The 12,447-nt window shown below is 41.5% G+C and overlaps 1 protein-coding gene across 1 annotated transcript in view; it reads right to left on the minus strand.

Annotated features, from left to right (window-relative positions):
- The window catches only part of dysf (dysfusion), a 612,128-nt gene that overhangs the window by 190,877 nt on the left and 408,804 nt on the right, over window positions 1-12,447 (minus strand). Inside the window, exon 3 of the mRNA XM_067137734.2 lies at window positions 4,992-5,081. Coding sequence (XP_066993835.2) covers window positions 4,992-5,081 — 90 coding nt within the window. The remainder of the gene's footprint in view (window positions 1-4,991; window positions 5,082-12,447) is intronic.

Raw genomic sequence — 12,447 nt, forward strand, 5'->3', positions numbered from 1 at the left:
TGGAACCTGCCAAGTTTGGGTCTACCGTCTGAGTTACTCAGCCTGGCAATTCACCTTATTCTTAGCAGAGAACTATAACTGCAGCGCTTTGAAACTGGAGTTGAAGGTGATGCAGAATTAGCTTTTATCATTTGATCCGTCTCATAGAAGAACAGAGCTGGGTAAACCCAATAGGATACAATGAGATTATGATTGTATCTTTCAATATCAAGAGAAATGTCTCTTTCGAAATACTCTTCTTCTACAGAAACACACTAAGAGAAACGTTTCAACCCTAAAGTTGAATATTCTGTGCCAATTTGAGCATGAAGTTACAATATAGATTCTAAATATTCCCCATTTCTCGTAATCCGACCTTCGACTTACTTGGAAGGAGCGATGAAACGGAAAATATCAAGGAAAGATGGGATACGTTTACATGGTCAACGTCACGATAAATATAAAATAAATGTTACGGCTGTAGGCCGAGGACCAAGTGAGTTTCTAGCTCCCAACGTTTCACTGGGATCTGTGTCCGGCATTTTCAAGGGTCTGCTCTCTCTGAAGGTCAGTAGTTTTATATTCATTGGCTTGATGTGGTGAACATAAGTTGATGAGCTCCTGCTTGCTGGTTGGTAATCTGGAGGGATCAGATATCATGAGATCAGTTATAATATGAAGACTAACTTTCTGGACGTTGCTATAGTCCCAATATATCCCAGAAGTTCAGATGACCAGTGAGTGTCCTCAATAATGTATTCCATGGCCGTAACAGCGCCACTCTTAGCAAACAGTTGGCTCGGCCTCTTATCTTGAATCAGTAAAGTTGATTGTAAATGTGATAGTGAAAAGAATAAGAAGATTGAGACAGAGTACAGAATGTTCAAGGAAGTTCTGTCCGACTGGGAAATGAAGTGGATGCCATCTTAAGTTCTCTTGATCCCGGTTCTTATAATTCTCTCTTACCTCACCTAGAAGAACGTACGTTTGTAAATTATTCCTTACTTCGTACCCTGTCCTATCCTATTTTATATGTTACAAATGTGCGATATTGCGATAAAGTTATACATATACATATACTGGTCTTTCACTGATCTAATTTTTGTGGGACGAATAGTTATATCGCCTAGTCCTTACTGCTTTTGTATTTTGTATATATGCATGTGTTACTTCTCATACCAGCTCCCTCTGTGGAACTGTAGAAATTGAAGGGGTGCGATAAAAGGAATGCATTCGTCCGACTCGTTGGCTGAATGGTCAGCATTGAGACATTCGGTTCAGAGGATCCCGGGTTCGATTCCCGGCCTGGTCGGGGATTTTAATTGCGTCTGATTAATTCTTCCGGCTCTGGGACTGGGTGTTTGCATTTGTCCCAGCATTTTCATATTCATACAATACACTACACTGATAACCACAACAGAAACACGCAATCGTGATTACCTCCCTCCATACCGGATGAGTCAGTCGCGCCTCACATTTCTGCTTTTAGGTATGCCGACGAACGTCAAGCTACAGTCACCTTTAATGCACTCACTGCGTCATCACTGCACGACTTTTGCAAAAACATGTATGCGACAGGTATTTAAACAATACATCAAACTGTCATACGGTTATGTAGAATGTACGTGCCAATTACAAGTTTTCGATTGGTTATGAAATTATCGCTAAAAGCAATGGCATACTGATAGAAAACGTGTGATCGGGCGAGTTAGCCGTGCGGTTTGGAGCGCGCAGCTGTGAGCTCGCATACGGGAGATAGTGGGTTCGAATCCCACTGTTGGCAGCCCCGAGGATGGTTTTCCGTGGTTTTCCCATTTTCACACCAGGCAAATGCTGGGGCTGTACCTTAATTAAGGCCATGGCCGCTTTCCTCCCATTCCTAGGCCTTTCCTGTCCCATCGTCGTCGTGAGACCTATCCGTGTCGGTGCGACGTAAAGTGTGAGTTTGTGAAACGGGACGTAGTTTTACACTAAGTAAGTTTTCTGATAAACTGGAGGTGTAGTGGACTAACCACAGACGTGTTGAAACATTTTGCGTTGGTAGGTGGGTTCGAATCCCACGAGCAATAAATATTTTATTCACATTTTACACTTTGAGGATCAAATAAGTGGCCATTCGTGCCACATTCGACCGATAACATGCATGTTGAATGTGTAGTAGCCTTATACATGGTGTCGCCTAGCAGTACTGGTCATTTCTTCGCTATATATTCAGCAGTTAAGTATGTTGACATGTTCCTCATCTACGCTGAAGCAAGACAGAATGCACAGAAAGCACAGCGCCTGTACCAGGAAAGATTTCCACACAGACAACAACCAAACGTAAATATCTTTAGGGGGATCGAGCGACGTTTGCGTATAACTTCGTCACTTTCCCGAACAGGTCCTGTTAGAGAGGCACCAGTTATGTCAGGTGAAACTGCTGAGAGGGTTTTGGACACTCTCCGGGAGAATCCTCACACGAGTACCCGGGCAGTAGCACAATAGGTCAGCATCAGCCAGTCGTCTGTTGTAAGGATATTGCATTCCAGTTTTTTCGTCCGTATCACTTGCAACTACATCCAGAACTCCACGAACGAGATTAAGAAACTCGTGTTGATTTATGTACGTGGATACTGACGCAAGTGGCAAACGATCCAGCGTTTGTATCTCACATTTTATTTTCAGACGAGGCACGATTTCATAATAATGGCTCTATGAATCGTCATAATATACACTACTGGAGTGTTAAAAATCCCCACTGGGTAAGGCAGGCAGCATTTTAGGAACGGTGGGGAGTAAATGTCTGGTGTGGTATACCGGGTGATCACCTAATTGGACCATATTTCTTTGAGGATCAATTGACAGGAGACCTGTACTTACAGTTTCTTCAAGACCAACTACCATTGCTGCTAGAGGATGTGCCCCTGGGTGAGCGTGTAACAGTGCGGTATCAACACGACGGAGCTCCCCCTCACATGTCAGCAGATGTTCGCAACTACCTGAATGTTACTCATCCCGGTCGATGGATAGAAAGGGGAGGACCTGTCACCTGGCCCGCTAGATCGCCCGATTTGTCGCCACTGGACTTCTTCGTATGGGGCTATTTGAAGGATGTAGTGTACGCTCAGCAGCCGGAAAATCCTGAAAGCCTTCGAAACCTTATTACGGAAGTCTGTGAATCCGTAACACCTACAATGCTACAAAGAGCCCGAATGGCAGTTCAACAGCGTGTTGAAAGTTGAATGCAGTCGCGATACTAATCTTCATGTGCAGATGTCTAGATATGCGACTTATATCATTCAAACATCTGATTTTGGGCGTTCACAACTTACTGCTTAAGAACCACTGTATCTGATGAGTTGAAAAGGAAAATACGTACGCTCAACCAAACTATAATTGGCCACCGCAGAAGATGATTTTCTTTCAAATTCTTCTTGTTTGAAATAGGGTAAAAAATACTGTGCAGCGCTATTAACTGCCGTCCTCAGAGGCTCGGGTTCGATTCCCGATACTGCCAGATAGTTAAGATTGGCGGAGGTGCTAGGTACACGCAGCTCTCCTCCACGGGGATGTGGCTGAAAAGGCGAGGGCACTGAGTCTAACCTTTGTCTCCTTGGTCTTCTCCTCTGCTTTCCCTACCCTATATGGCCAAGCCCACTATTTTCCTAGGTAACATATCCTCCGTTGGCTCACATGACCCTACCATTGAAACCAGTATATTTAGCCTTTACCTCTTCATTGTCAGACCATCCTGTCATTGTTCCTATCTGTTTGTACCAACAGTCATTTCGCGACTTTTATAACTGATACTTCCAACTTATGTATACGATATCCTGAGTGGTTCGTGGTGCGAGTTACTGCAGTCACGTCCTAGTTCGTGAACCATGGGCAACAGCTGAGTGGCCTAGTGAGTAGTCCGGAGAGTCGGAATACCAGGGCATCTCGCACATATTCTGAGTCATGGATTTCCTTGTCTTCAAAAGGCTAGGAGTTACTAATTCATCAATAGTCACCGAACCGTTTGGGTGGAATATTTCTCACTGGACTAGCACACTACCTTACACATCTTTTTGGTTCAAGCTTACATTGTCAGCAAATCCGTGGCAAAACTAGGAATATCACTGGAGCTAACCGGCTCATACTAGCAACGACTGGATGAGTGAAGCAAAACCGTTCTCAAAGCACGTTAAATTTTGGCTTACTATCCAACGTCTAAGCCTACTACTACTACTAATAATAATCGTATGGCCTCAGCTACCGTCTGCAGACATTTCGATTTGACGCCATCTGGCTATCTGCTCGTCAATTTCGACGTTCCGTTTTACTCTAGGCCCACTAGATGGCAGACAGAGTAAACCGGATCTCTCTTGGGCGTCTATGGCTGAGATTTAATTAATTTTGTCGGGTAGATACCAAATGTATCACCAGCGATCTTTTACATACCGACATCGTACGACTTGGAGTGTCGAGTGGACTTTTTCCCGCCCTTCAAAAATCCGACTACCTCTGCCGGCTTTGAACCTGCTATCTTGGGATACGGAGGGCGACACTCTACCACGGATCCACAGAGGCAGCTGTCTAAGCCTACTGCCACTTCTTGATGGATACGCTATTATTGCATCTGTCTCTTGGCGCAGGCCAGAGCAAAATGTAGCTTCCAGCAAAGTCTCAGTCTCAATATGGAAGCTGCAGGGGTATGGGTAGTACTGAGTGATGGCATCCGGAGCACGATCAATGCGTCTGATTGTCATGAAAAGTGTTACTCATACGGGCAGTTGTGCTGCAATAGTACAGGAAAGCAATGACAAATTACCTCACTCCCCATCTTGCCAAGTACGCTTCACTTTGGTGCCACCATCTGTTTTTACAGTTTTTTTAAATCATTTGGTGGTGCTATTTGAGGATCGAACCAGCCTCTGGACTGACAACGTGACAGACAGACAAAGTCTAGAAATAGGTTCTATTTTTCTTATCGTTTTAGAATAGAGTGGACAATCTACGGAACTGTTGACAACATGCTGTGTACTTACCATGGAGTGGCCCAGGTACTCCGCCGCGTTGTCCGAGATGTAGAGCAGCTTTCCGTTCTGCGTCATCATCATGAGGAACCCGCTAAGCGCCTGAAACACACAGTATTGTGTCACTTGCTACTTACGATATCAATATCTCAATGATCAACTATTTATCACCATGCCTTTTAAATTTAAATTAATCAGCGGTGCGCTGCTAACAGTCTATAAATACATCACACAAAATATAAAATAATAATAATAATAATCTTATAGCCTCAGCTACTGTAGGCAGATATTTTAATCTGAAGCCATCTAGGCTGCCTGCGCGTTAATGTCGACATTTCGTCTTCTTCTTCTTCCTAATTTGCTTACCCTCCAGGGTTGGTTTTTCCCTCGGACTCAGCGAGGGATCCCACCTCTACCGCCTCAAGGGCGGTGTCCCGGAGCGTGAGACTTTGGGTCAGGGGATAAAACTGGGGAGGAGGACCAGTACCTCTCTCAGGCTGCTTCACCTGCTATGCTGAACAGGGGCCTTGCGGCGGGGGAGGGGGGGATTGGAAGGGATGGACAAGGAAGAGAAAAGGAAGCGGCTATGGCCTTAAGTTAGGTACCATCCCGGCATTTGCCTGGAGGAGAAGTGGGAAACCACGGAAAAACACTTCCAGGATGGCTGAGGTATGAATCGAACCCACCTCTACTCATTTGACCTCCCGTGGCTGAGTGGACCCCCTTCCATCCTCGTACCACTTTTCAAATTACGTGGCAGAGCCGGGAATCGAACCCTGGCCTCCGAGGGTGGCAGGTAATCACACTAACTAATACACCACAGGGGTGGCCTCGTTTCATTTTTCCAGATGTTCTTGTAATCCTAATTTTATTTATTTATTTATTTATTTATTTATTTATTTATTTATTTATTTATTTATTTATTTATTTATTTATTTATTTATTTATTTATTTATTTATTTATTTATTTACAATCTACTTTATGTCGCACCGTCACAGATAGGTCTTACAGCGACGATGAGATAGGAAAGGGCTAGGAGTTGGAAGGAAGCAACCGTGGCCTTATTTTTTATTTATTTATTTATTTATTTATTTATTTATTTATTTATTTATTTATTTATTTATTTATTTATTTATTTATTATTCTTTCGAATGGGCCACCAGAGGACCACGTGCCAATTTCAATTCCTTCTTCTTTGTTCTTTCCTTTTCTTCCAGTACGCTTTCATCTGTTCACTATGTTTCTTCTGTCTTCAGACCACTTTGAACCAGTCTTTTTTACTTTCCTACCTTGGAATCCTTCTATTTTCAATACTTTTTCCCGAAAGCCTTCTCTATTATTTATTTCTTCTGTTGTTATATTGTTTTTTTCTAAATCCTTTCTTACTTCATTGACCCAGCTTGTCGTTGATTTCTTACTCCACAAATATCTGAAAATCTTACTGGTTAATCTACTATCTTGCATTCGATATAAATGTCCAAAAAACATAATTCTCCTTTTCCTCATTACATCTGATATATTTTCTATTTTTTGATATATTTCAGCATTACTTCGTAATTTCCAACCTTCTGCTGTGTTTTGTGGGCCTAATATTTTCCACATGATTCGCCTTTCTAGTATTTCTAGCTTATCTAAATTATAGTTTAATGCCAGACACTCGCTTGCATATAGGCATTCTGGCTTCACTACTGTGTTGTAATGCCTTATTTGTGCATTTTTCGATAGGCATCTTTTATTGTAGATATCTTTGGTGACACCATAAGCTCTCTCCATTTTATGTACCCTCTCCTCTACTGCAGATTTTTCTAAACCATTTTCTTGGATTATTTCCCCTAGATATTTGAATTTTTTACCCTCTCTATTTGGCCAATATCTGTTTTCAGATATTTTGGTGCATCCCAAATATTTGTTAAAAATTTTGTTTTTTCTGCAAAAATTCTTAAACCAGTTCTGCTGCTGATTATTTATTTATTTATTTATTTATTTATTTATTTATTTATTTATTTACGTGACACCGACACAGGTAGGTCTTATGGCGACGATCGGATAGGAAATGGCTAGGAGTTGGAAGGAAGCGATCATGGCCTTAATTAAGGTACAGCTCCAGAAATTGCCTGGCGTGAAAATGGGAAACCACGAGAAACCATCTTCAGAGCTGCCGACAGTGACATTCGAGCCCACCATCTCTCGAATTCAAGGTGACAGCTTCATGACACAAACCGCGCAGCCACTTGCTCGGTATGCCTGATCTCTGCCAGAGGTTTAATGAATTTTGTTGGGTAAATACCGAATGTGTCATCAGCGATCGTTTTCATACCGTCATCGTAAGGCATGGAGTGTCGGACGGATTTCTTTTTCCACCCTTATAAATTCCGAATACCTCTGCCGAGTTTGAACACGCGATCTTGGGATCCATAGGTTGACACTCTACCACTGATCCACAGAGGGATCTTGAATAATAATAATAATAATAATAATAATAATAATAATAATAATAATAATAATAATAATAATAATCGGCTTCAGATACTGTGTAACGCTATTTAGGCTGTCTGTGTAGTGTCAGTTTCGCTCATTGTGCAACACAGAGTGTCCATTGTATTTCTTCCTGCCCTTCATGAATCCGACGTCCTCCGCCGGGTTTGAACTTGCGATCTTATGTTCCAAAGCCGACACACCACTGAGTTGTGGTCAGTCAGAACGATAAGGTTAAAATCCGTTCGAGTGAGAACTCTTCTGCTCAATGGTTACCCCCTGGGGAGAATTCCAGCTGAAGTTAGCTGCATAGTTTAAGAGCTTAGCAAAAAGTGTACCAATTAGCTTATGCAAATGGCTATTAAGCTTGCATGTCTAGAGATTGATTTCAATACATTTCTCCTCGTCATATCGAGTTTCACTTTAGTATGAAGTATGGTAGCTCCGTTGGCGTAAGGGCTCGTCTCTCTTTATTATTGTACCTTTTTATGAAGTAAGATGTAATTATAATAAAAATAATGAAGAGATTAATATTACTCTTACTTGTGTTGTCATTACTGTCACTGGAACAATCAATAACAATGTAGCTAGAGCGGCTATAAAAACCCGTTACACAAGTTCCATTAATTATGCCCCGCTATGTTTAGACATGCAAATGACGTTACATAATCCCACCGCAGTAACATGTTATCACGTTGTTCCGGGAGTGTGTGTGTGACCCATATTATGTTACCAGCTGCTCAAAGAATAGTGCAAAAATCAAGGGCACTATCAGAATTTTCTCAGCGATATACAATGTGTCGAAAATTTCATTTCAAATAGCCTACAGGATGTGAATCAGGGTTGCTAGGTACCCCGATTTAGGTGGGATTTTTCAATTTTTCTGGCAAAAACCCGAAACAATATTTCACATAATTTAGTTGATACTTGTAATTGTCCATTAGAAGAATATTTCGCATAATTTGGTGCGTATTTTGAAGTATCCATTGAAAGAATGTGAGGTTTTAAATCAACAGGCGACGTAGTATACGAGGATACGAAAGCTGTGTTGGCAATATAGTTGTTCCCTGTGGCCAGTCGAAGCGTGTTACTCGTACCTAGTCCGGTTCCATGGCTAAATGGTTAGCGTGCTGGCCTTTGGTCACAGGGGTCCCGCGTTCGATTCCCGGCAGGGTCGGGCATTTTAACCATCATTGGTTAATTTAATTGGAACGGGGGCTGGGTGTATTGTGTTGTCTGCATTACCATTTCATCCTCATCACGACGCGCAGGTCGCCTACGGGAGTCCAATCAAAAGACCTGCACCTGGCGAGCCGAACATGTCCTCGGACACTCCCGGAACTAAAAGCTATACGCCATTTCATTTACTCGTACCTAATTCGTCTGTCACTCACTGGCCGATTCACTAGCGGTATGTGTATTATTTGACATTTTCAGAAATCAGCTAAACATAATAAAATTTGAGGATTTTATATGAGCATTATCTAGGTTTTAAAATGTCAATTTCGATCGGAAAAATGTCCCTATTTCGCACAGAGAGGAACCTGGATACCGTGATGTGAATCACAGACAAAAATAGAAACTAATTTAGTCCCTAAACCAACGGCACAATCACCTTGATCATGACCTCCCATTCGAAACTTGTTATCGTGTCGTGAAATGTATTGTGTTACCAGTTCTATTTTACGGTGTCGAAGGTTGAGCACCAATGGCTTTGTTCATGAACCAGCCGAAGGGCTTTGATACGCGGATGCACGGCCGAGTGTTCAGGATCCCTCTGTCGAACGGCAAACCGTACCTACGCACATACATACATATTCATAATAATGTTATTTGCTTTACGTCCCCCTAACTACTCTTTTACGGTTTTCGGAGACGCCGAGGTGCCGGTATTTAGTCCCACAGGAGTTCTTTTACGTGCCAGTAAATCTACAGATACGAGGCTGTCGTATTTGAGCACCTTCAAATACCACCGGACTGAGCCAGGATCGAACCTGCCAAGTTGGGTTCGGAAGGCCAGCGCCTTAACCGTCTGAGCCACTCAGCCTGGCACATACACATTCATGTTATGTCTTTCAGCGTTCAGTCTGCAAGCCTCACGGAACGAGTTGACCGTCGCACAGCTGTGAGCTTGCATTCGAGAGATAGTGGGTTCGAACCCCCACTATCGGGAGCCCTCAACATGGTTTTCCGTGGATTCCCATTTTCACACCAGGCAAATGCTCGGGCTGTGCCTTAATTAATGTCACGGTTGCTTCCTTACCGCTCCTCACCCTTTCCTGTCCCATCATCGCCATAAGACCTGTATGTGTCGGTGCGACGTAAAACCAATTGTCCTCAAGCCTTTGTGCATTTACTAAACGCCTCCACAATCCTCTATTTGTAACTAGCTCTGCGGCCTCCTTTAGTTCTATACCTCTAAATGATCTAGCTGTTCCACTTGTATATTCCCAAACTGACATTCAATTCTCTTAGGTTTCTTCCCCACTGACACCACTTTAGTAATGGACAGGCTAATTTTCATGCCATACACATTGCGCCTATTTTAAAGTTCCAAGATATTAGACTGCTATTAAGACCAAGTCACTGGCATAGCCCAAACTACTTATTACATTTCCACCTAACTGAATCCCTCCCTGCCACTTTATATATTTCAGTAGATGATCCATGTAAACTATGAACAACTAAGGTGAAAGATTATAGCCTTGTTTAACCCCTGTAAGCAGCTTGAACTAAGAACTCATTCTACCATAAATTCTCACTGCAACCCAATTTTCAACGTAATTGCCTTTGATTAATAATCTATCCTTAATCCCATAATCCCCTACCACGGCTAATATATTTTCCCTCTGTACTCTGCCATATGTTTTCTCTAGATCTACGAAACATAAACATAACTGCCTATTCCTCTCGTAGCATTTTTCATTTACCTGGCGCATACTAAAAATCTGATCCTGACAGCCCCTCTGTGGTCTGAAACCACACTGGTTTTCACCTAGCTTACTCTCAACCATGATCGTATCCTACTTTCGAAAATGCCACTGAACTCCTCGCCTGGTATTCTGATCAATGAAATACGTCGATACTTGTTGCAGTCCTTCCTGTTCCTTTGCTTATATATAAGTGCAATTACTGCTTTCGTCCAATCAAAAGGTATCTTATTAACATTTCAAGTTAATGAAGCCACTTCATCCTTTCCTTCCCACTATATTTCACCATTTCAGGTCTAATTTCATCTATTCCTGATGCTTTATGACAATGCAGTTTATTTACCATCCTTTTCACTTTCTCAAGCGCAATTGTATTGACAGCATTGTCCTCCTCCCCATGAGCTCGGTTGTTCGAGACGTCAACAGAAAGATTTTTAAAATATTTCACCCGCCCAGTGATTCCCTGAGATCTAGGAGTTCACCTAATTTAGCCCAAACTCTTTTAATTTCCTTTTTCCCCACTCTTTCTAAGATTCTTCATTATTGTCCAGAAAGGCTAAGACTGAACAATTATTCGTTTCACTCTGTTTCTTTCATTTAAATATAATTCCTTGTCTGCACTAGTCCTTGCTTGAAGCCATTTCTGATACGTCTTCCTTTTACGTTTACAAGCTGCCCTCACTTAATCATTCCACCAAGAATTTCGCTTTTCCAACCTTTACACACATTTGTTCCTAGGCATTCCCTGCTGTTTGTTCCAAAGACTTTGATATTACTTATCTAGACTCACAGAGCGCGCTGATGCTAAGCGGAATATTGAACACTTTCGCGCATCGCCATGTTGCGGGCGCTTCAGTTTCGAATGCATGGCTAGCCCGTGGTAATGTTTACAGGTCCTTGCATGTTTTCGATTTGAATCATGCCTGTTAGTGGATCTTGTTTGGTGTTATATGTGACGGAGTGATAATATATTGTCAAATATTTTCAAGGAATGTGGGAGCTGATACATTACGTTAGTGAAATTAATCGGCAATATTAGGCCTAAAGTTAGGCATTACCTGTGGAATGGAAAGATATTCATGAGGGTGAATTCGTATGCAGCCTTCATTTGTACAGACTGCTATCAGAAGGGATCTGGTATTTCTTTTCACATGTGAGTAGAAATTGAACTGTTAAAAAATAACTTTCATGAACCATAATCGAGAACTAAACAGGTTATAGGGTGGTTGATTCAGAGAACGCATGGACATGAAATTTAGAATGTTTAGGCTTCTTTTCCTTGTTTGCTTTTTTCCAATTCATCGGGGATAATTCCTTAGAACTAAAAAGCTGTTCTGAAAAAGACTACATAGGCCCACTGCATTTTCATACAAACTGTGTAGCGGTATTACAAATTTGATAAACCTGGGCCTAGAATCCGTAAGATGTGATTGATACAACTTGATAAAACCTATTGTTATTGCTTCAAAATATCAATTATCTTAAAAATACTTATTAGTATCGTATGTCTTAATTTCTCCAATTTTCCCACTTCCTTTATAATAAAAGAATACAATTTTTTATACGCTATTCCAGAAAAATCTGACAATATAAAGTCTAAATAAAGCTCATTACAATTTTGTCAATCCTAGTCTGCATTAGAAAACGCTAATCAAATTAACTTTTCACTATGATATTAATCTTTTTTGTTTGCAAGTGCTTTACTTTCAATTTCATTTTATTTTCTTTCTGGTGTAAATCATGGTGTTCATATTCGAGAAAAATTTGAACGCACTTTCAATGTTTATGTGCTGAGATAATGGCAATTCAGAATGAGTTTGTAAAAGCAGTAATATTTAAGAAGATAATATTATGAGGAGGGTTTTACATCTTAAATGATAACATTCTTACTTGAGCCTAACCGGGCGAGTTGGCCGTGCAGTTAGGACCGCACAGCTGTGAGCTTGCATCCGGGATATATTGGGTTCGAACCCAACTGCCGGCAGACCTGAAAATGGTTTTCCGTGGTTTCCCATTTTCACACCAGGCAAATGCTGGGTCTGTACTTTTAATTAAGGCCACG

Source organism: Anabrus simplex, chromosome 1, assembly GCF_040414725.1.
Source record: "Anabrus simplex isolate iqAnaSimp1 chromosome 1, ASM4041472v1, whole genome shotgun sequence".
Taxonomy (NCBI): Eukaryota; Metazoa; Arthropoda; class Insecta; order Orthoptera; family Tettigoniidae; genus Anabrus; species Anabrus simplex.